The sequence below is a fragment of the Scyliorhinus canicula genome, chromosome 1, assembly GCF_902713615.1.
Source record: "Scyliorhinus canicula chromosome 1, sScyCan1.1, whole genome shotgun sequence".
NCBI classification, from domain to species: domain Eukaryota; kingdom Metazoa; phylum Chordata; class Chondrichthyes; order Carcharhiniformes; family Scyliorhinidae; genus Scyliorhinus; species Scyliorhinus canicula.
This window is the reverse complement of record NC_052146.1, coordinates 182,772,359-182,798,000: the sequence shown is the minus strand read 5'-3', so window position 1 is coordinate 182,798,000 and position 25,642 is coordinate 182,772,359. Positions and strand designations below refer to the sequence as shown.

Sequence of the window (25,642 nt, the reverse complement as noted above, 5' to 3'; positions counted from 1 at the left end):
GACCCCGCACATGGTTCGGTCTGCTTTGGCTCCGGCTCTGACTGCTACTTTTGCTCCGGCTCTGCTTTGCTGATACATCGCATCCTGACTCCAGTTTCATCACCAGCCATTGAGCCATCAGCCATCGAACTGTAAGTGCCAATACAACGATCGCTACGTGATCCAGACCTTGCTAGATCCTGACAACTTTAAGTACCTGAGAGTTGCAGACCAAGAACGGGACGAAGGCCTTGCTCCCTGACCTTGCCTGTTCCTGTCTAGATAAGTATTTTAGTTGTTTAGTATTAGAAGTAAGTTAGTCTCTTTAGCGTATGCATGTGTATTTATTATGTTTGTCATAATAAATATCAATCGTTTGGACTTACTAATCGGTGTACAGATTTATTACTTTGAACCTGACCTTGATATACTTGTGAGGTGTCTAAATACGGCACCTGGCGACTCCTGAGCATAATTACATACACAGAGCCATAGTAGTGTTAAGCACACGGCCTTTAAACGGAGGCGTGTTAATACACTCCAGTAAAACGAGCAACAAGGACGACCATTGAGAAATTGCGCCTGTCTTTCATGGTACCACAGATGTGTTAATTACCGACAATGAAACACCTTTCACAAGTGAAGAATTCTCACGGTTCCTGAAGAATAACGGGGTCCGTACGGCCCCGTATCACATGGTTTCCAACAGGAGAGCAGAAAGAATGGTACAAATGTTCAAACGAGAGCTGAAAAAACAGACGTCAGAGTCAATAGACATGAGACTAGTCAGGTTCTTGTTCCGTTATCGGATCACTCTGCGTGCTGCGGCCGGCATAGACCGGCTGAATTGCTAAAGGGCCAAAGGCTTCAAACCCGTCTTAGTCTGGCTTTCCTTGATATTGGTGGGAAAGTATGTCACAGCCAGGAGCAGCAAGGGCATTTCCCAGTTAGACAAAGATCATCCGGACTATTTGTACCAGATGAAATAGTCTCTGTTAGAAACTTTGCAGGCGCCGCCCAGTGGAACTCTGCGAGCACGCCACGTGCCATATCAACGGCCTCAGGCCGTTGTCTGAGGGGATCAGGCACCGGGTGGGGGGCCTGATGGGCGACCAGAGCACAGATTGGGCCGGTCTGATGCAAGGGCACGCAGCCGATTGGGGGGGGGCTACATTTCGGAGCTGTCTTCGTGGTTCAAGTCCGCCGTGCGCATGCGCGGACCGGAAGTGCGGGGGCCCACATCCGCAGCTGATGCTGCATGAATTACAACGGGTCCCTGCCAGCTCCGTGAAGGTGAATGAATTGGTCAATTTTTTTTTAGGAAACTCTGGAGTGCAACATTAGCGTTTTTACACCAACGAGGGGACATAGCCCCATTTTGGGAGAATCCAGCCTCTTGTTGCCCACTCACCTAACGTGCCCATATCTCTTTGCAACCTCGGTGTCCCCTCACAACTTAAATTCCCACGTAACTTTACATAGTCTGCAAATTTGGATACATAAGAACATAAGAACTAGGAGCAGGAGTAGGCCATCTGGCCCCTCGAGCCTGCTCCGCCATTCTATGAGATCATGGCTGAACTTTTGTGGACTCATCTCCACTTTCCGGCCCGAACAATATAACCCTTAATCCCTTTATTCGATACAATACTCTTGGTCTCTTTGCTGAAGTCATTCATAAAGATTGTAAATAGTTGAGGCCCCAGAAGTCATCCTTGCAGCACCCCACTCGGCACAGCTTGCTAACTTTAACATGCCCCATTTATCCCAACTCTTGCTTCCTGTCTGTTAATAAATCCTCCATCCATGCTAATATACTACCCCAACTTCATGAACCCCTGTCTCGTGTATTCATCTTTCATGTGGCACCTTATCGGATGCCTTTTGGAAATCCAAATATATTACATCTACTGATTCCCCTTTAAATGCCCGACTAGTTACATCCGCAAAAAAATTCAAATAAACCTGTCAAACACAATTTCCCCTTTGTAAAACCATGTTTACTTTGTCTGACCACACTATGATTTTCTAAGTGCATTCTAGTGTTTTCCTGACAACTGACAAACTGGCCTATAGTTCCCTGCTCCCTCTGTCCCTCATTCTTTGAATAGCGGTGTTCCAGTTGTAAACTTCCTATGTGCTGGAACCATTCAGAATCAAGGGAATTTGGAAAATCTTAGCCAGAGCACCCACTGTCTCCGCAGTTATCTCTTTTAGAACCTGAGGATGTGGGTTATCATGTCCTGGGGACTTGGTGATTTTTAGTCCCTTACGTTTATCCAATAATTTTTCTCTGCTCATATTAATGATCTTAAATTCCTCAATCTTATTAGCCCCTCGGTTACCCTCTATTTCTGGTCTGTAATTTGTGTCTTCTGTTGTTAAAAAAAAAAGACACAAATTATTTGTTCAATAACTCTAATGCAAGGGACCAATGTTTACTTTAGTTACTCTCCTTTGTTTATGCTTTCAATCACCAGCCGTAAAATCGTGTTCTATGGTTCAGTGTCAAATCCTGTTTGCTAACTCTCCAGTGAGGTTTCTTGGATTGTTTTACTATGATAAAAGTGCTATATAAATGCAAACTGTTGTTGCTGATGACACTAATTATGAGCTTATCATTTTCAACATAGAGTGTTCCTGAGGTCAGCTGGGCCATTAGCAGGAACTGCAGAGACCAAAGTTACTGGCCGGGATTCTCCCCTACCTGGCGGGGCGGGGGGTCCCGGCGTAGCGGAGTGGCGCCAACCACTCTGGCGTCGGGCCTCCCCAAAGCTGCGGAATTCTCCGCACCTTTAGGGGCTAGGCCCGCGCCGGAGTGGTTGGCGCCAAGCCGACTGGTGCCAAAACCGGCGCCAACAGCCTTTGACCGGCGGCGCCCGGTGTCGGGGCTGGCTGAAAGGCCTTCGTCGGTTCGCGCATGCGCCGGTGCGTTAGCGGCCGCTGACGCACCACCGGCGCATGCGCGGTAGTGGGGGTCTCTTCCGCCATGGTGGAGGGCGTGGCGGCGGAAGAAAAAGAATGCCCCCATGGCACTGGCCCGCTCACCAATCGGTGGGTTCCGATCGCGGGCCAGGCCACCGTGGGGGCACCCCCCAGGGTCCGATCGCCCCGCACCCCCCCCAGGACCCCGGGGGCCCACTCTCGCAACACCACTCCTGCCGGCACCAGAGGTGCTCCAATTCCCGCCGGCGAGAGAGGCCTGTCAGCGGCGGGACTTCGGCCCATCGCTGGCGAATCGCCGCGGGGGGCACGCTGATCGGCGCGGCGTGATTCCCGCTCCCGCCGTTTCCTGGGTGGCGGAGAATTCCGGCCATGGCGGGGGTGGGATTTACGCCGGCCCCGGGCGATTCACCGACCCTGCGGGAGGTCGGAGAATTCTGCCCACTTAGTGCCACTGCACAACGAGGGAAGGAAGTTAAACATAAATGATTTTCCAGCCCAGCAGCAGATTTTCCTGCAACATGCCTATGCCGTGTGACAGGATGTTCCGGTCCCACGAGATCTACGGGCTTTCGCATGGCTCACTGGCCCCGCTGCCGGAGAACCCACCACGGGGTGGGATCCTGCCAGAGGAAAGGGCTGGAAAATGTCCCCCTAGTTTCCTAGGAATGAGATCTGAGGCAAAGATGGGGGAATATAAAACGAAAATACTCCCGATTGCTTAGAGATAACAACCGAGCTACAACGGCTCCAGGATAGATCCCCATTCACTTGAAGGATATCAACCTGTAAAGTGCGAGACATGGATCCTGTTCGAAACAAAAAGGCAGAAAGACGTATATTTACATGGTACTTTACATAACCTCTGGCTGTTCCACAGCACGCTGCAGTTAATGAAGAACTTTTGAAGTATAGTCATGGATGTAATGATGCTTGTAAGTTGAGTTGTCTTCCAGCAAAGAGTCAACAATTGAAGGAAGGTGGGGGCACCTGATTTTGGCTTTACAAATTCTCATTTGTACTAGAGTCGATGGAAATGAAAGGTTGAGGAGATTTATAACAGGCAACTGAATTGATATCGCCCATTGCACACTATCACACAAAGTCCAAACTGCTCCTAAATAGCCTCCATGTGCAAGAGAGAGGGGGAGAAGGAGTGAGGAGGAGAAGGAGTGAGGGGAGGAGTGCGGGATGAAGGAGTGAGGGTGAGAATGAGTGAGGAACAGAAGGAGTGAGGGAGAGGAGTGCGGGATGAAGGAGTGAGGGTGAGAATGAGTGAGGAACAGAAGGAGTGAGGGAGAGGAGTGAGGTGGAAAAGGTGTGAGGGGGAGGAGTGAGGGGGAGAAGGAGTGAGGGGGAAGAGTGAGGGGGAGGAGTGAGAGGGAGGGAATGAGGGGGAGAAGGAGTGAGGGGGAGAGGGAGTGAGGGGGAGAAGGAGCGAGGGGGAGAAGGAGCAAGGGGAGAAGGAGCGAGGGAAAAAAGGAGCAAGGGGGAGAAGGAGTGACGGGGAGTAGGAGTGAGGGTGGAGTGTGATGATATGCCTGTGCACAGTTGTGTAGAAAGTGAGCAATGCCACTTCCAACCAGCTGGTGGCGTCAGACATGTATCATGCGACTTGAGATACCGGCCAGTTGGTAGTAGGCGTACAAGAGGATAGTCACATATTCAGAGTCTCCAAATGAGGAGATCCTGAAGGAGCGTCAGAGACTTCAAATGGAGTTTGGGCTCCTTTCCACAGGTAGGTTAGCTGAGGAGAGTAAAAGGGGCAATATATGAACATGGGGAGAAAGCTAGCAGGATGCTGGCGCATCAGCTGAGGAAACAGGAGGCAGCGAGAGAAATAGGGAAAATAAAGGATTTGAGGGGGAAGACAGTGACAGACCCGGGGGCAGTGAATGAAGTGTTCCAGGAATTTTACAGCGAGCTTTATGAGTCGGAACCCCCGGTTGGGGAGGAGAGCATGAATCAATTCCTGGGGAGGCTAGAGTTCCCGAAGGTAAATGAGGAGCTGGTGGAAGCCCTGGGGGGCCTGATTGTGCTTGGGGAGGTGATAGATGGACTGGGGGGGGGGGGGGGGGGGGGGGTTATAAGAAGTTATCTGGGTTTTTACTGGGGCTTCTCCTGGTTAAGGCTTTCAACGAGTCCAAGGAGCTGGGAGTACTCCCCGCAACGTTATCACAGGCATCAATTTCTCTCACCCTGAAACGTGACAAGGATCCGGAGAGCTGTGGATCGTACAGGCCAATCTCCCTCTTGAATGTAGATGGCAAATTAATGGCAAAGGTCCTGCCACTCGAATAGAGGATTGTGTCCCGGCGATAATTGGGGAGGATCAGATGGGATTTGTAAAGGGCAGGCACCTGACATCCAACATTAGACGGCTTCTGAATGTAATTATGATGCCAGCGAAGGGGCACGAGGCTGAGGTGGTAGTTGCCATGGACGCGGAGAAGGCTTTTGACTGAGTGGAGTGGCAGTATCTATGGAATATTTTGGGCAGGTTTGGGTTTGGGCAGCGATTTGTGGAATGGGTCCGGCTACTGTACCAGGCCCTGGTGGCAAATGTAAGAACTAACCGAGTTCGGTCAAAATACTTTAGTCTTTGTCAGAGGACAAGGCAGGGGTGCCCGCTCACACTTTTACTGTTTGTCATGGCCATAGAACCCTTAGCAATGGCTCTGAGAGCAGCGAATGCCTGGCGGGGTATGGTGGGGGGTGGATCACAGGGTCTCTCTCTATGCGGACAATTTGCTGCTTTATGTCACGGACCCGGTGTGGGGGGGGGAAAGGAGGAATGACCGAAATCATGGAGGTATGAGGAGAATGTGGGCGATTTTCAGGCTATAAGTTAAATATGGGAAAAAGCGAGATGTTCGTGATCCAGGCACGGAGGCAGGAAAGGAGACTGAAGGAGATACCTTTTAAAGTGGTTGGGAAGAGTTTTAGGTATCTGAGGATTCAAGTGGCCAAGGATTGGTGGCAGCTTCACAAGTTAAATTTGGGCAAAGCAGTGGATCAAATGAGAAGGGATTTCCGTAGATGGGACATGCTCCCGCTGACGCTGGCGGGGAGCTTTCAGAAGGTGAAGATGACGGTCCTTCCAAGGCTGCTTTTCTTTTTTCAATGTGTTCCGATTTTTATCCCAAAGGCTTTTTTCAGAAGAATGAATGTGGCAAAATCGCGGTTTATATGGGTGGGTAAAACCCCGAGAGTAAAGAGCAGACTCCTGGAACGGGCCCGCGGGGAAGGGGGCTTGGCTCGCCCGAGTTTATTAACTATTACTGGGCTGCCAACATATCGATGGTCAGGAAATGGGTAGTGGGGGAGAGGTCGGTCTGGGAGCGGATGGAGGCAGCGTCCTGCAAAAGTACGAGTCTGGAGGCTTTACTGACATTCTCGCCGGCTCGGTACTCCACAAGTCCTGTGGTGGTGGCAGCCCTGAGGGTGTGGGGGCAATGGAGGCAGCGTATGAAACTGGAGGGGGCATCAGTGTGGTCACCGATCTGTGACAATCACCGGTTTGTCCCGGGGGGCTGGATGGGGGCTTTAAGATATGGCAGCGGGCAGGGATTGAGAGGTTTGGGGATCTATTCATCCAGGAGGGCTTTCTGACCTTGGAGACATTAGAGGAGGAGTTTGATTTGCCGGGTGGGAACGTGTTTCAGTACCTTCGAGCGCGGGACTTTATACGGAGACAGGTCCCATGCTTTCCTTGCCTCCCCCTGAGGGGCTGACAGGATAAGGTGCTGACAAAAACAGGGGGTTGAAGGTGCGAAGGTTTCGGACATATACAGGGAATTGTTAGAGTGGGAAGGGGCCCCTATCAGAGAGGTGAAGAGGAAGTGGGACGAGGAGCTAGGAGGGAAGCTGGAAACTGAACTGTGGGAAAAAGCCTTGAAAAGGGTAAATGGATCCTTGCCCTGTGCTAGACTTAGCTTGATTCAGTTCAAGGTAGTCCACAGGGCCCACATGACGGTAGCTCGGATGAGTAGGTTCTTCGAGGAGGTGGAGGACAGATGTGGGCGGTGTGGGGGTAGCCCGGCCAACCATGTTCATATGTTTTGGACATGTCCGAAACTGAGGGAATTCTGGCAGGGATTTGCGGATGTTATGTCAGAAGTCCTGGAAGGTAGGGTAACTCAGAGTCCAGAATTAGCAATATTTGGGATGTCAGAGGATCCGGGGACCGATATCCTGGCCTTCTCCTCCCTGGTGGCCCGGAGACGGATCTTGCTGAGATGGAGAGACTCAGAGCCCCCGGAGTCAGGAGTGTGGGTCAGCGATATGGTAGGGTTTCTCAGTCTGGAAAAAAATCAAGTTTGCTACGAGAAGATCAATACAGAGATGTGCCCGGAGTTGGCAGCCGTTCAGCAGTAAGGGGGGAAAGGGAAAAACTGGGCAGGGGGGGGGGCAACAGGAGGCATGGTAATGTTAAATAAGGACAGGGAATTTAGTACACGGGTAATTGGGGATAGGGCGGGAGAAGTGGGGGACGTGGTTTATTGTTTGTTGTTATTTTAGGGGGTACTTTTTGCGTCGACACGCGTGGTTGTTTTAGAAATGTCAACTTTTTAAAAATAGAATTTACAGCGCAGAAGGAGGCCATTCGGCCCATCGAGTCTGCACCGGCTCTTGGAAAGAGCGCCCTACCCAAGGTCAACACCTCCACCCTATCCCCATAACCCAGTAAACCCACCCAACACTAAGGGCAATTTTGGACACTGAGGGCAATTTATCATGGCCAATCCACCTAAGCTGCACATCTTTGAACATGTTAAATTGTGAAAATTACAAACAGTTCAATTAAATATTTTCTTTAAAAAAAAAGAGGACAGTCACAGATAGTATAGCTCCAGGACAATTCACCGAATTCACTGAGTAGCCATTGTCTATGTAGTAATCTGTTAGTTGTCTTTCCACGTGTTTATTAATAAATCGTCTTTCTAGTTAAATAACTAGATATTCTGTGTACATGATCGCAATTACCTTAAGGAGCGAGGAGAAGGAGCGAGTGGGAGAGGGAGTGAGGGGCAGAAGGAGTGAGGGGGAGAAGGAGAAGCAGTGAGGAGGAGAAGGAACGAGGAGAAGGAGCGAGGGGGAGAAGGAGTGAGGGGGAGAAGGAGTGAGGGGGAGAAGGAGCGAGGAGGAGAAGGAACGAGGGGGAGGAGTGAGGGGGAGAAGGAGCGAGGGGGAGGAGTGAGGGGGAGAAGGAGTGAGGGGGAGGAGTGAGGGGGAGAAGGAGTGAGGGGGAGGAGTGAGGGGGAGAAGGAGTGAGGGAGAGAAGAAGGAGTGAGAAGCAGAAGGAAAGTGTGGGAAGGGCAGAGAGGGAGGGGAGAGAAAGCCATTAAACAAGGAGATAGCAAACCAGCATGCAAGACCAACATCTGCGGGACTGCTTAATGAGAATAATGTTCCAAAGCCCTTTCATTTCACACGAGCACGGAATGGGAAAATCTGACACTTCGGAAACATGGCCTCACCTTCAGAGCCTGTGCCTCGGACTCCGCTAACTTCCCTTTCCATACATGCTCCTCCTCTTCCACGCTTTTCTGAAGGTCTCTTAGCATGCCCTCCTGTGAAATTGAGCAGGGAACGAAAACGTGAATGAAATATTCAGCTCCTGAACTGTGGGCAATTCTGGAATCTGTTGCTGACATGTGAAGGAAAGAGAGTTTGAATGTACTCACTGTCTCGGCGAGAACCGTTCTGTATTGCTCACAATCTGCTTGTAAAGTGCTTTGGGCTTCTTCGGCTTCCTTTAATTTAAGTGCTACGTCCTGAAAGAGTTTGAAGATAAAGAAATAATGACCATCAACATTTTTTTAGGCAACAGAAAGAAAGATGTACATTTAATGACGTTGGAATATCCAAACACACTTAGTGTGCGCTTTTGATGTGCAGACTTATTTGTGAGTAGAAAATCGGCAGCCAACTTTTACACAGCAAGCTCCCACAAACAGCAATATGGTATCGGATAATCAATTATTTAAATGGCATTGAATCAATGTTGAAAAGGACACCGGGAGAAGTTTCCGATCTTCTTCAAATATTGCCATGTGACCTTTTACATCCACCCAAGAGCAGGTGGGACTTCAGTCTCAGCCAAATATAGCACCCCCAACAGGACATCCTAGATCTTGTGCTCAAGCACCCAGCTTAAGGCCTGAACTCACAACCTTCTAACAACGAGATGAGGGTACAACTACTGAGTCACAGCTAAGTAACATCTATTTTTCTACTCTTACACAGGATGTGCACGTCACTGGCTAGGCCAGCATTTCTTACCCAACCCTAATTGTCCTTAAGAAAGTGGGTGGTGAGCCGCCTTCTTGAACCGCTGCAGTCTAAGTGTTGGTGAACCGCTGCAGTCTAAGTGTTGGTGAATCGCTGCAGTCTAAGTGTTGGTGAACCGCTGCAGTCTAAGTGTTGGTGAATCGCTGCAGTCTAAGTGTTGGTGAACCGCTGCAGTCTAAGTGTTGGTGAACCGCTGCAGTCTAAGTGTTGGTGAATCGCTGCAGTCTAAGTGTTGGTGAATCGCTGCAGTCTAAGTGTTGGTGAACCGCTGCAGTCTAAGTGTTGGTGAACCGCTGCAGTCTAAGTGTTGGTGAACCGCTGCAGTCTAAGTGTTGGTGAACCGCTGCAGTCTAAGTGTTGGTGAACCGCTGCAGTCTAAGTGTTGGAGGTGAACCCACAGAACTGTAAGAGGGGGAGTTCCAGGATTTTGACTCAGTGACAGTGAAAGATCAGGGCCGGACTTGCAGCCATGCTGGCCGTCCTGGTGCGGGAAAGGGGGGAATCAGACTCCGGGGAGGGGGGGGGCCCTCAACGAAGGACAGGTCTGCAATCGGGGGCTACCGATCGGCCGGTGCGCGCGATCCGGGAGGGCCTATCTTCTTCCTCGCTGGCCTGCTGTGTGGCTCCGCCATGTTGTGCGGGGGCCGGCGCGGAAACAGCCGCCGCGCGCATGCACAGACCCGCAGCCAGAAGTGCAGGGCCCTGTATCGGCAGCAGGAGTTTTGCGGCGCACGCTGGGCCCCTGCTATCCCTCTTTAAACCGGACAATCACTCTGGACATTTTGCAAAAACATCATAGCCTCATTTTCGGAGAATCCTGGCCCAGACATATTGGGCGGCATTCTCCCCTACCCGGCGGGGCGAGGGGGAGGGGGGTCCCGGCATAGGAAAGTGGCGCCAACCACTCCGGCGTCGGGCCTCCCCAAAGGTGCGTAATTCTCCGCACCTTTGGGGGCTAGGCCCGTGCCGGAGCGGTTGGCACCACGCCGACTGGCGACAAAACCGGCACCAGTGGCCTTTGACGCCTGCCGCCCGGCGCCGGGGCTGGCCGAAAGGCCTTCGCCGGTTCGCGCATGCGCCGGTGGTGACGTCAGCGGCAGCTACCGCTGACGTCACCACCGACGCATGCGTGCTGGGGGATTCTCTTCTCCCTCCGCCGTGGCGGAGGCCGTGGCGGCGGCGGAAGAGAAAGAGTGCCCCCACGTCACTGGCCCGCCCACCGATCGGTGGGCCCTGATTGCGGGCCTGGCCACCGTGGGGACGCCCCCCGGGGTCCGATCGCCCCGCGCACCGCCCAGGACCCCGGGGGCCCGCTCGCGCCACCGATCCCGCCGCCACCAGAGGTGGTTCAAACCTCGGCGGCGGGAGAGGCCTCCCAGCAGCGGGACTTCGGCCCATCGCGGGCCGGAGAATCGCCGCAGGGGCCTCGCCGATCGGTGCGGATGTCACGCCGATTGGTGGGGCGTGATTCCCGCCCCCGCCAATTCCCGGGTGGCGGAGAATTTCTGCCACGGCGGGGGCGGGATTTTCGGGGGCCCCGGGCAATTCTCCGACCATGCTGGGGGTCGGAGAATTTCGCCCATTAGTTCTAAGACAGGATGATGTGTAAAACTCATCTTTCGGGCTTATCACAAGGCAAGAGAAGGCGAGTCATTGTGATAACTGTGGACAATAGACTGTGGGATAAGGTGTAGAAGGATAGTGAAGGGCCACACATATTCAAACATAAATAAGTTGCAGTTTACATTGATACAAGAGATGGAAAGTTAAGACATCTAGGTATTAGATACAAACACAAACACATCAACTACTATAAGAAAAGTAGAAAAGAGAAGAGGTCCTCCTTGAGATGGGTAGATTAATTTAGTTCCGAGAAAAACATTTGTGAAATAATTCACATTGTCACTGAGCAGTGATCACAAATTGTCAGTAAGCACAGGCTTACAAGGACAATATAAGGACATACGAATTAGGAGCAAGAATATAAGACAACCACTAGATGGCAGCACTAGATTCATGTATAAATAAGTGAACGCAAAGGATCTTGGGTTTCTTCGAACCAGGAGTGACTAGACAGCAGTTAGAGGAAATGTCAATACTTGCAGTTAAATACAGTTAATACTTATTCTGAATTATTTTGTCACTAGTTATAGTTCTGTAAGAGTTAACAAACTCATTAGTATTTGATTCGTTAGTCATTAAATCTATTTTGCTTTGAATTGAAGATTGGTAGTTTCTTTGAAATCTAACCATCAGACCATTCTGGAAGTAAAGCCAAGAGTAATGACATATTACAAACAAGTATTATATCATGGTACCAGGTTTTGGCTTCAGTAAACTAGCAAGCTGAGGAAAAGAAGAAATCCTTAGCAGCAATTCGACTTGAGAAACATCGCAGCAAACAAAACCTTCCAAGACAAACGCTTCGATGGACAAAGCTGAATCTCCTCGTCACCCAAGGATAACGGGTAATTTGAATGCAAACTGGAAGTTGTTTAAACAACAATTTCAAATTTATCTGGAAGCATCAGATTTGACTAACGCTACAGATGCTCGCAAAATAGCATTGCTTTTAACTATGGATGGTCAACATGCGATAGAAATATACAACGCCTTTCAATATTCTGCTGATCAGGACAAAGCTAAGTTTGATGTTATTCTAAACAAATTTGACGACCACTGTAAGATCCAGACAAATAAGACACTTATAAGAGTCTGCCTCAATAAGATTAAGGCTGTTCTGATTCTGGTCACAACACCATTATCCTGTCTACTCCCAATGCCATTTGTTCCCTTGTTAGTCAAGAATCTATCTACCTCTGCCTTAAAAGTATTCAACAAGCACGTAGCACAAGTGGATAGCACTGTGGTTTCACAGCACATGGATCCCAGGATTGATTCCCCGCTGAGTCACTGCCTGTGCGGAGTCTGCACGTTCTCCCCGTGTCTGCGTGAGTTTCCTTCGGGTGCTCCGGTTTCCTCCCACAGTCCAAAGACGTGCAGGTTAGGTGGATTGGCCATGATAAATTGCCCTTAGTGAGCAAAAAAAAAGTTTAGGAGGGATTATTGGGTTACAGGGATAGGGTGGAAATGAGGGCTTAAGTGGGTCAGTGCAGACTCGATGGGCTGAATGGCCTCCTTCTGCACTGTATGTTCTATGTACCCCTCTTCTGGGGAAGAGTCTTCCACAGATTCATGACCTTCAAGAAAAAAATACTCTCATTTCATTTTTTATGATGTGGAGATGCCAGCGTTGGACAGGGGTGGACACAGTAAGAAGTCTTACAACGCCAGGTTAAAGTCCAACAGGTTTGTTTCACTAGCTTTCAGAGCACAGCTCCTTCCTCAGGTGAGTTTCATCATTTTTCATAGTCATTAATAGATGTCAGCTATCCTTGACCACATAATCCAAGCTGGTGCACCAGTGCAGCATTGAAGGAGTGCTGTACTGTAAGTAGTATTATGATCCCAGTTGGTGTTATAACTGGACGGGAAGATCCCATAATGGAAACCTGGCTCAAAATATTTTACTTTAAAAAAAAATCAAACATGGAGGGACAGTCACAGGGCCGCTGATTAGTTTTAACAACAAGAAAAAACATTTATTAAACATGGACAAATTGGATTATAATACAGTACTTTACTCCCCTGAGGGGCTGTTTAACACACTGGGCTAAATTGCTGGCTTTAAAAGCAGATCAAGGCAGGCCAGCAGCACGGTTCGATTCCCGTACCAGCCTCCCCGGACAGGCGCCGGAATGTGGCGACTAGGGGCTTTTCACAGTAACTTCATTGAAGCCTACTTGTGACAATAAGCCATTTTCATTTTTTTTCTTAGCTGAACAAATACACACAGTTTTAAGATTGACAAGGACGTCAAAGTATATTTGAAGCTACAATGGTTTTGTTGACACGCAAAATCCCTTTGATGCACAGAAAATACCTGTGGTCAAATGCACACCTCACTCTGAAACTCCAAGTGAATGTCTGTGGATGCCTCCTCAGAGTTTCCCCAGTCGATTGCCATGTAAGAGATTCTAAATCCAAAACATTCTTTAAATCTTCTCTCATAATCATGCTTTCCATTAGCGGTTTGCATTCTGAGATCTCATCCACGTTGTCCAAAAGACTTTTGTGAACAAAGCTTCCACTCCACTTTTACCAGCGAATCCGGCCCAGGATTTTACACCAACCACTTTTAGGATTTCTTACAGGCTTCTACACAAACTCTGAGATCCAGTCACTGATTTACTTGATTATTTCAAGTACTGTCTCACAAACTGTGGTAAGATATCACAAACCTTAGATTCACTTGAGATAGCTATCTGATTTCTCACTAGACATCTCCTTTACAACTCTGTGACTTGAAATGAACAGTACCCTGTTCTGCTCCCAGTTCCTCTTTGTTTCTTTAACTTCAGGCTCCCTGGAAACTCTTCTTCATTTCACTAGTTTTCTTAAATAGATGCCCTTTAAAGCGCGGCATGTGGCACTAGCATTTAGCACTGGGACTGCGGTGCTGAGGACCTGGGTTCGAATCCTGGCCCTGGTTCACTATCTGTGTGGAGTTTGCACATTCTCTCCCTGTCTGCGTGAGTTTCACCTCCACAACCCAAAGATGCGCAGGTCAGGTGGATTGGCCACACTAAATTGATTTGATTTGATTTATTATTGTCACATGTATTAGTATACAGTGAAAAGTATTGTTTCTTGCATGCTGTACAAACAATGCATACCGTACATAGGGAAGGAAGGAGAGACTGCAGATTATAATGTTACAGTTACAGCAAGGTGTAGAGAAAAGATCAACTTAATACGAGCTAGGTCCATTCAAAAGTCTGATGGCAGTAGGGAAGAAGCTGTTCTTGAGTCGGTTGGTACGTGATCTCAAACTTTGTCCGGGGTGCGTGGGGTCCTTAATTATGCTGGCTGCCTTTCTGAGGCAGCGGGAATTATAGATAGAGTCAATGGATGGGAGGCTGGTTTGCGTGATGGACTGGGCTACATTCACGACCTTTTGTAATTTCCTGCGGTCTTGGGCAGAGCAGGATCCAGACCAAGCTGTGATACACCAGAAAGAATGCTTTCTATGGTGCATCTGTAGATGGTGGTGAGAGTCGTAGCTGACATGCCAAATTTCCTCAGTCTTCTGGGAAATTAGAGTTGTTGATGGGCTTTCTTAACTAGTGTCGGCATGGGGGGACCAGGACAGGCTGTTGGTGATCTGTACACCTAAAAACTTGAAGCTCTCGACCCTTTCTACTTCGTTCCCATTGATGTAGACAGGGGCTTGTCCTCCACTATGCTTCCTGAAGGCGATGACAACCTCCTTCGTTTCGTTGACATTGAGGGAGAGATTATTGTCGTCGCACCAGTTCACCAGTTTCTCTATCTCATTCCTATACTCTGTCTCGTCATTGTTTGAAATCCGACCCACCAAGGTCATCAGCAAATTTGAAAATCAAGTTGAAGGGGAATTTGGCCACGCAGTCATAGGTGTATAAGGAGTATAGTAGGGGGCTGAGGATGCAGCCTTGTGGGGCACCGGTGTTGAGGATGATCGTGGAGGAGGTGTTGTTGCCTATCTTTACTGATTGTGGTCTGTGGGTTAGAAAGTTCAGGATCCAGTCGCAGAGGGAGGAGCCGAGGCCAAGGCCACGGAGTTTGGAGATGAGTTTCGTAGGAATGATGGTGTTGAAGGCTGAGCTGTAGTTAATTAATAGGAGTCTGACATAGGTATCTTTGTTATCTAGGTGTTTCAGGGTAGAGTACAAGGCCATAGAGATGCTGGCCGGGATTCTCCCCTACCCGGCGTGCCAGAGTGGTTTCCGCCACACCGACTGGCGGCAAAACCGGCGCCAACGGCCTTTAGCGCCCGCCGCCCGGCGTCGGGGCTGGCCGAAAGGCCTTCGCTGGTCCACGCATGCGCCGGTGCGTCAGCGGCTGCTGACGTCACCACCGGCGCATGCACGGTGGGGGGGGGTCTCTTCCACCTCTGACATTTCCGATCGCCCCCCCCCCCCCCCCCCCCCCCAGGACCCCAGGGGCCTGCTCACGCTGCCAAACCCGCCACCACCAGAGGTGGTTTAAACCACGTCGGCGGATTAGCCTGTCAGCAGTGGGACTTCGGCCCATCGCGGGCCGGAGAATCGCTGTGGGGGGGCACGCCGATCGGTGGGGCGTGATTCCCGCTCCTGCCGATTCCCGGGTGGAGGAGAATTCGGCCACGGCTGAGGCGGGATTTACGCCGGCCCCGGGCGATTCCCCGACCCTGCGGGGCTGTGCCACTTACTTGGAAAAAAAAATTGGGTACTAAAATAAAAAATAGCTGCTCTTTAGCTTTCCAGCACTGTCTTCTTAACCATGACTCCATTGTGTGATTTTTCTTCTTCTGACAAAGCTGAGAGAGATGTTCCCTTTTGTGCTGTCTATCACCAACTGCTGTAGCTTCCAGCTAAAACTAAAGAACAAAGGAAAGTTTTTTGTTTACAAGGCCCCCTTCATGCCATAGCTCCCTCTATCTCAGTTGGAATCAAAACCATCCCCACATACACAAAAAACCTTTGTCCAGCATGAATCTAGATATAGGTCCCTTCCAGGCACAGAAACATGAACTGAAACCCACGTAAAACTATGGGGGTGATAGGGGCTGGCCCGCCGATTGGTGGGCCCCGATTGCGGGCCAGACCCCATCAGAGACACCCCCCCCCCGGTTAAGGATCGCTTTTCCCAACCCCACAAGCCGCACCCCCCGACCCTACGCGCAGAGATCCCGCCGGCAGCGACCAAGGGTGAACGGCGCCGGAGGGACTCTGTCGTATCCACGTGGCCGCTTGGCCCATCCGGGCCGGGTAATCGGCGGCCGGCACTGCGTCAAATGCACCGGCGCTAATGGCGCCGATTCTCCGCACCTTGAAGAATAGCGCGGCGGCGTCGGGGCGGCGAGGCGCGGTTGCGGCGATATTCTGGCCCGGCGCGGGGCTTGGAGAATCGCTCCCTACACCTTATTTCTAATGTTTATCAATACAAACATAAATCCCTTAAAACTGCTTTTGTTTTTCTAACAATAGGTACTGTCTTTTGAATGAGGCTATAAACCAATGATGGTTTAGCTCAGTGGGCTAGACAGCTGCTTTGTGATGCTGAACAAGGCCAGCAGCACAGGTTCAATTTGTGTACCAGCTGAGAATTCTGAATTCTCCCTCTGTGTACCCGAACAGGCGCTGGAATCTAGCGATTAGGGGCTTTTCACAGTAACTTCATTGCAGTGTTAATGTAAACCAATTGTGAGAATAGCGATTATTTATTTATTTTATCTGCCCTCTCAGGTGAACTAAAAGCACGCCTGGCAATATTTGATGATTAGCAAGGAAACCCACCCCCCATGTGTCAATATTTATCCCTCAACCTAAAGCACAAGCAATTTATCTTTGGGGGGCCATGCCCTGTGCAAACTGGTTGTTACGTTTCCTACATGAAAACAGTGAGTACACTTCAAAATGTACTACATTTGTTAAAAAGCTTTGCTGCAAAAATGCACACAGAAATGCAAGTTACTTTATTTTCAATAGGTAGATATTAGCAAAGATTAATATAACGATATACAATAATTGCAGTTGCTTTTCCTTTACAGCCAAGCCCTCTTTAATTTTGGAGATTAGATTGACTTAAACATTTTTATGGGATGGAATTCTTGCACTGAGCAATACATTTTCGAGTAAGATAAATGTTTGCTTTATATATGTAGTACAAAATTATAGTCAACTGAGAAATCATTTTAATTACAAAAATTACTATTTAAACTAGATAACAACATACAAATGTGAGGTTATCCATTTTGGTAGGAATAACAGCAAAAGGGATTATTATTTAAATGATGAAATATTAAAACATGCTGCTGTGCAGAGAGACCTGGGTGTGCTAGTGCATGAGTTGCAAAAGGTTGTTTTACAGGTGCAACTGGTGATTAAGAAGGCAAATGGAATTGTGTCCTTCATTGCTAGAGGGATGGAGTTTAAGACTAGGGAGGTTATTCTGCAATTGTATAAGGTGTTAGTGAGGCCACACCTGGTGTATTGTGTTCAGTTTTGGTCTCCTTACCTGAGAAAGGACGTACTGGCGCTGGAGAGGAGATTCACTAGGTTAATCCCAGAGCAGAAGGGGTTGGATTACGAGGAGAGATTGAGTAGACTGGGACTGTACTCGTTGGAATTTAGAAGTATGAGGGGGGATCTAGAAACATATAAAATTATGAAGGGAATAGATAGGATAGATGCGGGCAGGTTGTAGCCAATGGCGGATGAAAGCAGAACTAGGGGGCATAGCCTCAAAATAATGGGAAGTAGATTTAGGACTGAGTTTAGGAGGAACTTCTTCACCCAAAGGGTTGTGAATCTATGGAATTCCTTGCCCAGTGAAGCAGTTGAGGCTCCTTCATTAAATGTTTTTAAGGTAAAGATAGATAGTTTTTTTGAAGAATAAAGGGATTAAGGGTTATGGTGTTCGGGCCGGAAAGTGGAGCTGAGTCCCAAAAGATCAGCCATGATCTCATTGAATGGCAGAGCAGGCTCGAGGGGCCAGATGGCCTACTCCTGCTCCTAGTTCTTATGTTCTATATATGGTAGGTGAGGAGTGATAGAGAGAAAAACATATTCCCATTCTTCTTTATGCCCTCATATTGTCCTCCCTGAGGTTGGCTGATTGTTATCTCTTTCACCTGCAGAAACCGTTTAGAATCCAAGTCCATTTTAAAGTTGTGCGCATTTTCTCTGTTCCTTTTGTGCTTCATCTACTTTCGAGAAAGTTTGAGCTCTCTTGTGATGGGAAAATGGAAACTAACAGTCCAGATGTGGAATGTGTGAGCCAGGGGAGAATGATCGCGTGCGAGTCCGGGGAAATCACCTGCTCCTGATCGTTAACCAGCGTAAAGCATCTGTACACATCAGACAAGGACAGGACTCGGGTTCAACTGTGATGTCTGATCTGTTCCAATAGTCTGGTAATGCTAACTGCCCATGAAGAACCAGCACTCATGTGAAGGAGTCAGTTATTGCTTCTATGCCTGTAACCAGAGCGATAAGGACCAGATAGGATAAACCTTAAATTAAAAAAACAGGCTGTATACACCTTGTCTACACAAAGCCATATGTTTTGTTCTGCGCCAGTACTCACTGAGGGATCTTTGCTCTGTTGGTTCAGGAACTCCAAGGCGTTCTGCTTGAACTCTTGCAACCAATCACTATCGAGCTGAAACAGAAGATTTGCTCATCAGTACAGAATTGGGTTACACTAAAGAGCAACTACTTTACTTTAGAATCATATAATCATATGAGGATTAGGCCATTTGGTCCATCCTTCCTATACCAGGGGCTGGATTCTCCGATTTAGAGACTATGTCCTCACGCCGGCGTGGGAACGGCAGGAAAACTGGCGGCAAAACGGCCACAGATTCCCCGTTTGCTAGGGGCCAGCAGGAGGGCAGAGAAATGCCGGGTCAGTGGGCGTGCATGCGCACGGCAGTGGCCTGCAGCGGCCGCGCCGTGCATCATGGCGGGTGCCGCTTGGGGACCCGGCCTGCAAATACTGCCCCCAGCCCCGAATAACGTCCCCCCTACTTGCGGGCCGGAGAATCCAAATTCCTAACAGAATCGGGGGCATCGCCGCTTCCACGATGCCCCACCCCCTCCAAAGCCATTACCTGAGGCCCGTCCCCCGATGATCCGCCCCCGATCGGCCGAGTTCCCGACTGGTGAGACCACACGTGACCCATGCGTTGGGAACTCGGCCAATCGGGGGCGGATCATCGGGGGACGGGCCTCAGGCAATAGTCTGAAGCCATGGATACGCACCGTATTCACAGAGTACTCCGCTTTGGAGGGGGCAGAACATTGCGGAAGCAGCGCCGCTCCCGTTTCTAAAGGAAATTTGGATTCTCTGGCCTGTTGCCAAACAGGATTTCGGTGACCGGAGAATCCAGCCCCAGGTCTCTTGAAGGGCTATTCCATTAGCCTTATCACCCAACCCCTCCCCCGCTCTATCCTCATAGGCTTGCAAATGTTTCCTCTTCAACTACATAAGCAATTCTCTTTTGAAAGTTTACTACTGAATTTGCTTCCACCACTGTTGCCGGCTGTGCATTCCATAACAACTGAGCAAAATTTTGTTTTCATTTAAAACAGTTTTTTCCATTTTCACTGCATTCATATAGCTTGTTTGTTACCAAACTCAGGTGATTTTAACTGTATGCCTTTCTGTTTGTTACGCAAGTGAGAAAACCACAATTCTGAAATCCCCACCAAATACACTTATTTTTATAAAGAAGAGCTTGGCCAAAATTCATACTCATCTTATTTACAAACAGGGTTCAATGAGGATTGAATGTTCCCTGCATTCCTTGCAATTCTCATTCCACTCATCTTCGAGGTCACGACTGTTACTGGAGGTGACTGCGTGAATCTTGCTCGGATTTCAATTGAGACACTGCAGAGTGGCTACCAGCAGGCCTCCGGTTCAGCCCTTTTTCCATGACAGCTAGCAGGCCTCTGAAACCTCACCCACGGGGACATTCTTCTTCCCAAGTTCAGACAGTTCCAACAGCTGAGCCGGATTACTGCGCATACATGTTTGTTCCAGCAGGGGCCGCTGAACAGCAATCAAGTGCAGAGATTTGCTTCTCAAAGTCTTTCGAGGCCCTGATCAGCCTACTGAGCACTGACTGTCGCTGGAGCCCCTCATAACCTGCAATAACTCACCTTCATGCAAGATGGTGTGAGGCGAGCTCCTTCATGCAAAGCTTTATGAAGCCAGCTCACAAAAATACACAGCATCACTGCTGACATTACAATTTCGATTCACAACTTACATCTTTTCTGTTAAAAATGCAGCACTTGCTCATCATGCTATCGAGCTCAAATTTATAAATTCACTCAGATGGCAAGTGATCATCTCCTACCTGTTGTGAGGACACAGACACCTCTGGAAAGAGACTCTGCAGCATTTCTTTGGTTTGTGTGTGGACCAATCTCAATTGGTGCTCTGCTTCTTCCTAAAGAAAGTACACAAATAGATTCATTTAACAAGCAAGGATAAAGATCTCTGGCCAGGAAGAGGAGGGCCGGGGGAAGCTGTGAGCAGTTCTACATGAGTTGTAACCAAACCCAGTCCAATCATTCTATTTCCAACATGCCAGTAATGTCAGCAAGGAGAAGCCATTGAGAAACAATTAAGATTGTTGGCAGGAGTTAGCAGTATATGATTCAAGACCATCATGAACCCATTCCTCTTTCTGCTCCATCAATTTGTTGAAGACTTTTGAACAATGTGCACCCAACCCATCATTAAATCCGGATTGCTGACGTTGAAAAGTTATCAAGTCTGTCTCTGGGATGAAGCTAAAAGCCGAACTTGCATTAATGGCTCTCTCTTGGTGACAGGAATCCATGTCCACCACAAACAGAAACACAGCTAGTTTGTTTTTGCATGTATAGGCTGATGACACCCAGCTCTCCCTCACCACCACCTCTCTCATCACTCCACTGATACTAAATCATCAGACTGCTTATCTGAAACCCAATACTGGACAAGCAGAAATTTCAACTAAATATTGAGAAGTCTGAAACCATTGTTTTCAGCCCCCCCCCCCCCCCCCCCCTCCCCCCACCTCCAAATTCTGTCCCCTAGCTACTGACTCCATCTCGATCTCTGGCAACAGTCTGAGATTTGACCTCGGGATAAGCTTCCAACCTCATGTCTGACAGTAAATTACGAAGATCGCCTATTTCCACTGCCCCCAGCTCATGTGCTGCTCAAACCTTCATTCATGTCGTACTTACCTCCAATTAGACTGTCCCAATGCTCTCCTGGCTTGTCTCCCACCTGCACCTTCTGAGGTCATTGAAAACTGCTGCCCATCTGAATTTACACCAAGTCCTGTTTCCATATCACCCCTGTGCTCGTTGACCTGCATTAGCTCCCAATCCAGCAGCGTCTTGATTTTAAAATTCTCTTCCTTATTTTTAAATCTCTCTCTGGCCTTGCCTCTCTCTAGCTCTGTAATCTCCTCCAATCCCACAACCCTTCCAGATAACTGCGCTCCTCAAATTCTAGCCCAATGTACATCCCCCAGTTGTAATCACTCAGCATTGATGGCTGTGCCTTCATTTGCTTAGGGCCCAAGGTCTGGAATACCTTCCCTCAGCTTCTCCCCCTCACTCTCCTCTTTTAAGACACTGATCTAAACCTACCCATTTGGCTATCTGACTGCACAGCTCCTTATATGGTTCAACGTTTTATAATGCTTCTGTGCGGAGTCTTGATATGTTTCATTATGTTAAAGGCGTTACATAAACAAAAGACGTTGTTGTAATTATCTGGATCAGAATGGCGAGACAGAAACAGTGATAACTTCCACTTAGACTGCATTTTAATCAAGAAAAATAATCACAAACCCTTCACAAATGCATGACCACAAATGGACATTAAACCAAAACAGGTGATATTTAGACAAATGACCAAACTATTTTTAAAAAAATTAATTAATGGGGTGAGGGCGTCACTGGCAAGGTCAGTTATTGCCCATCGTTCATTGTCATTGCGAAGGGACGGGTAAGCTTCCTCCTTGAACCGCTGCAGTTCATATGGTATAGGCACACCTAAAGTGCTAATAGGAAAGGAATTTGAGAATTTTGACCCAGTGACAATTAAAGTATGGTTCTCTGTCTCCAAGTCAAGATGGTGTGTGACTTGGAGGGAACTTTGCCGTTGATGATGCTACCCTGTATTTGCTTCCCTGTTCTTCCAGGTGGAAAGCGATGCTTCAGGATCTCAGCCTGTTGCCGCAGTGTACCTTGTAAGAGGCCACAAACTGGTGTCACTGTGAACCAGTGGTGAAAGCTGAAGGCGGTGGACAAGGTGCTGATCAAGGGGGCCGCTTTGTCCTGGATGCTGTTGAACTTCTAGAGTGTTGGAGCTTCCCTCATCCAGGCAAGTGGGAAGTACTCGGTCACACTCCTGACTTATGGCTTGTTAATGTTAGACATGCTTTGGGAGTGAGGAGCAGCACCAGACATGCCTGTAAATAAGATGCCTAACCTGGTGATACGACAATAAAAGGACTACATACATGCCGGGCAGCAAAGTGGCATGCTATAGCTAGAGCTATGCAATCCCATGACCAAAAGGTCAGATCCAAGCTCTACATTCTGGCACACCCAGTTATGGGTGATGGTGGACAATTAAACTAGCCAGAGGAGGGGGCTCCACAAACATTTCCATCCTCAATGTTGAGGGAGCCCAACACGTCAGTGCAAAAGACAAGGCTGAAGCAGTTACAACCATTTCAGTCGGAAGTATCGAGTGAATGATCCATCTTGGACTCTTTTTGAGGTCCCCAGCATCACAGGGGCCAGTCTACAGCCAATTTGATTCCCTCCATGTGATATTAAAAAATAGCTGGAGGCACGATATACTGCAAAAGGTATTGGCTATGACCACATCCTAGCTGTAGCTGTAATACTCCAGCTATTGTGCTCCAGAACAAGCTACGCCCCTGGCCAAGTTGTTCCACTATTGCTACAACAACATATAGCCGATAATATGGAGAATTACCCAGGTATGTCCTGTCCACAGGAACCAGGACAAATCCAATTCTGCCAACTACCACTCCAGTCTACACTCAATTATCAGAAAGTGACAGTGTCACTGAATTCCCGGTATCTGACCTGCTCTTGTGGATACAATATTTATATAGCTAGTCCAATTAACCTCTGGTCAACAATATACCCCCAGCGTATTAATAGTGGGGGATATTTAGCAATGGTGATGCCATTAAATGAAAATTGAGGAGATGGTTTGATTCTCTCTGGTTGGAGATGGTCATTACCTGGCACTTCTATGGCACAAATGTTATTTGCCACTTCTCAGCCCAAGCCCGAGTGTTGTCCAGGTCTTGCTGCATGCAGGCACAAACTGCTTCAGTATCTGAGGAGTTTGTGAATAGTACTGAGTCTACACTGTATTCATCAGCAAACATCCCAAGTTCTGACCTTACGACGGAGGGAAAGTCTTTGATGAAGCAGCTGAGGATGGTTGGGCCTCAGACACTTTCCTGAGGGACTCTGTGGTGATGTCCCGGAACTGAGACTGCAACCACCTGAGAAATAAGATGTCCAACCTGGTGAAACTACGATAAAAGGACGACATACATGTTGGTCAGAATTGGGAGTCTCCAGGTTGCTCTTCTTACTGAAAACTCCAACACCCCTTGGCCTACCACTGCTACTCACCTACCCCCAATTTACCACTAAGGCAATGGGTGAGAGAATATGTGGTAAAACCCAGATCCTAAAGATCTCCTCTGAAGAGTGCACAAGCGCTGGATACATGCCATTACATCACGGAGAGTACAACCTTTATTTGCTTAGCAGCACTGAATTTCTCCCCGCACATTTTTTCCGCTGACGCCAAAGCCTCCATGGCCTTCCAGTTTTTCTCCCGAAGGTCCTATTTAGAAACAGTTTTTAATGACACACCATGCACATATTCACAGGCAAGATACCAAAAATATATAACTCCCATTTATGTAGAGTCTTTTCATAGTCTCAGGATGTCCCAAGCACTTTCCAACCAATGTTTTACTTTTGGAAGTGTGGCCACTGTTGTAATGTCGGAAACACAGCAATCAATGTGTATACAGCAAGGTTCCACAAACAGCAATGTAATAATGACCAGATCATCATTTTTTTTTGTTATGTTGGTTGAGGGATAAATATTGACCAAGACAATTTCTTGGTTCTCTATCCAAAGGCTGGTCCGACCCACAGCGCCGCAATCTCCACCATGGGCAGGGTAAAGAGGCAGGTCCCAAACCCAACCTAGCTAGAACCGGGATCAAACCTCATACTGTTTGTATCAATCTGATCCACACTGCCCGTCCAAACAACTGAGCCAACCGCTACTCCCCCCCGTGCCCCCCCACTGCCAGGAGTCTGAGTTGCTGTGGCAAGATACATCTTCACATGCATGTTGCAGTCTGGAGCTTTGAATACCCAAGGTAGCCATTAAGCCTTGAGTGGGACTAGAACCCAGAGCTTCTGGTTCCAAGGCACTCCCATCAGAAGGCTCCATAGCTTTCTTATTTTGCTTCAAATAGTGGCATTCAGCTGACATGCCATGTAGTGTCTTGGTTCAGGGTTCCATGGCACCTCAGAGAGCAGCACTCCTTCTATTCTACACTGGACTGTCAGCCTAGATTATGTGTTTAAGTTTCTGAAATGGTACTTGAACCCATGACCCTCCCCAGAGGCAAGAGTCTTGCTGCTTTCTGCACAACAACTCAAGCCAAGCTGGTGACTGAAGTTAAAGGCATGGCTGGAATTTAGCTAATTAATGTAAGTGGGTTAATACCTCATGTCCATTTGAACTGCACAGTAATGATAAGTGATTGTGATGGCTTCACAGAGCAATTACATCTAACTGAATGCAAGCAGCTGGCAGCAGACACAATAAGCAACAGGCTGGTTTAGCACACTGGGCTAAATCGCTGGCTTTTAAAGCAGACCAAGGCAGGCCAGCAGCACGGTTCAATTGCCGTACCAGCCTCCCTGAACAGGTGCCGGAATGTGATGACAAGGGGCTTTTCACAGTAACTTCATTGAAGCCTACTCGTGACAATAAGCGATTTTCATTTCATTTCAATTTGCCCTGGTTTTAGAATCACACAGCACAGAAGATGACCATTTAGCACATGGTGCCTGCATCAGCTTTTTGAAAGAGCTCTCCAATTAGCTCAACTCCCTCTGCTCGCTCACCATAGCGCCACCAATCCATTCACTTATATTTGAAATTCCCTAATGAAAGTTCCTATCGAATCCCCTTCCACCAACCTTTGAGCCATCACAGAAACTTACAATGTCAAGATGTTTCTGCTCATCTCTATCATTTGTTTCTATTGCCAATTATCCCAAATCTGTGCCCTCTCACAACCAACCCTCCAGTCACTGGAAATAGCTTCTCCATATTTACTCCATCAAAACCACTCATTGCTTGGAACACCTCTGCGCGATCTCCCCTTAACCCTTTCCATTCCAACACCAATAACTTCCACTTATTCAGAGCTTTTCACTAAATAAAACACCTCAGGGTGCTTCACAGGAATATTTTTATCCCAAAATTGGTGGTCGCAGAAAAATATATTGGGTCAAGCTATTAAACGATCGGTTGAAGAGGTTAACTGTTTTAAAGCGTGTTTGAAAGGAGAAAAGAGAAGCAGGCAGGTTTCAAGAGGGGATTCCACTACTCAGGGTTTTGGCAAGCCGCCAGCATGTTCACCAATAGTGGAGCAATTAAAATTGGGGATGAGCAAGAGGCCACAATTGAAGTGGCGCAAAGATTTTGGAGAGTTTTTCTTTTAAATTTAGCGGCCCAATTC

The 25,642-nt window shown here is 48.3% G+C and overlaps 1 protein-coding gene across 3 annotated transcripts in view; it reads right to left on the bottom strand.

The window, feature by feature from the left end:
- The window catches only part of LOC119969918 (ribosome-binding protein 1-like), a 166,868-nt gene that overhangs the window by 36,936 nt on the left and 104,290 nt on the right, over positions 1–25,642 (bottom strand). For 2 of the 3 annotated variants that reach the window (XM_038803892.1, XM_038803903.1), the window contains exons 12-16: positions 23,623–23,715; positions 20,168–20,260; positions 18,388–18,462; positions 8,610–8,699; positions 8,403–8,495 (exon numbers count right to left, since the gene is read on the bottom strand). In XM_038803892.1, coding sequence (XP_038659820.1) covers positions 8,403–8,495; positions 8,610–8,699; positions 18,388–18,462; positions 20,168–20,260; positions 23,623–23,715 — 444 coding nt within the window. The remainder of the gene's footprint in view (positions 1–8,402; positions 8,496–8,609; positions 8,700–18,387; positions 18,463–20,167; positions 20,261–23,622; positions 23,716–25,642) is intronic. The other variant, XM_038803897.1, reaches the window with a different exon arrangement.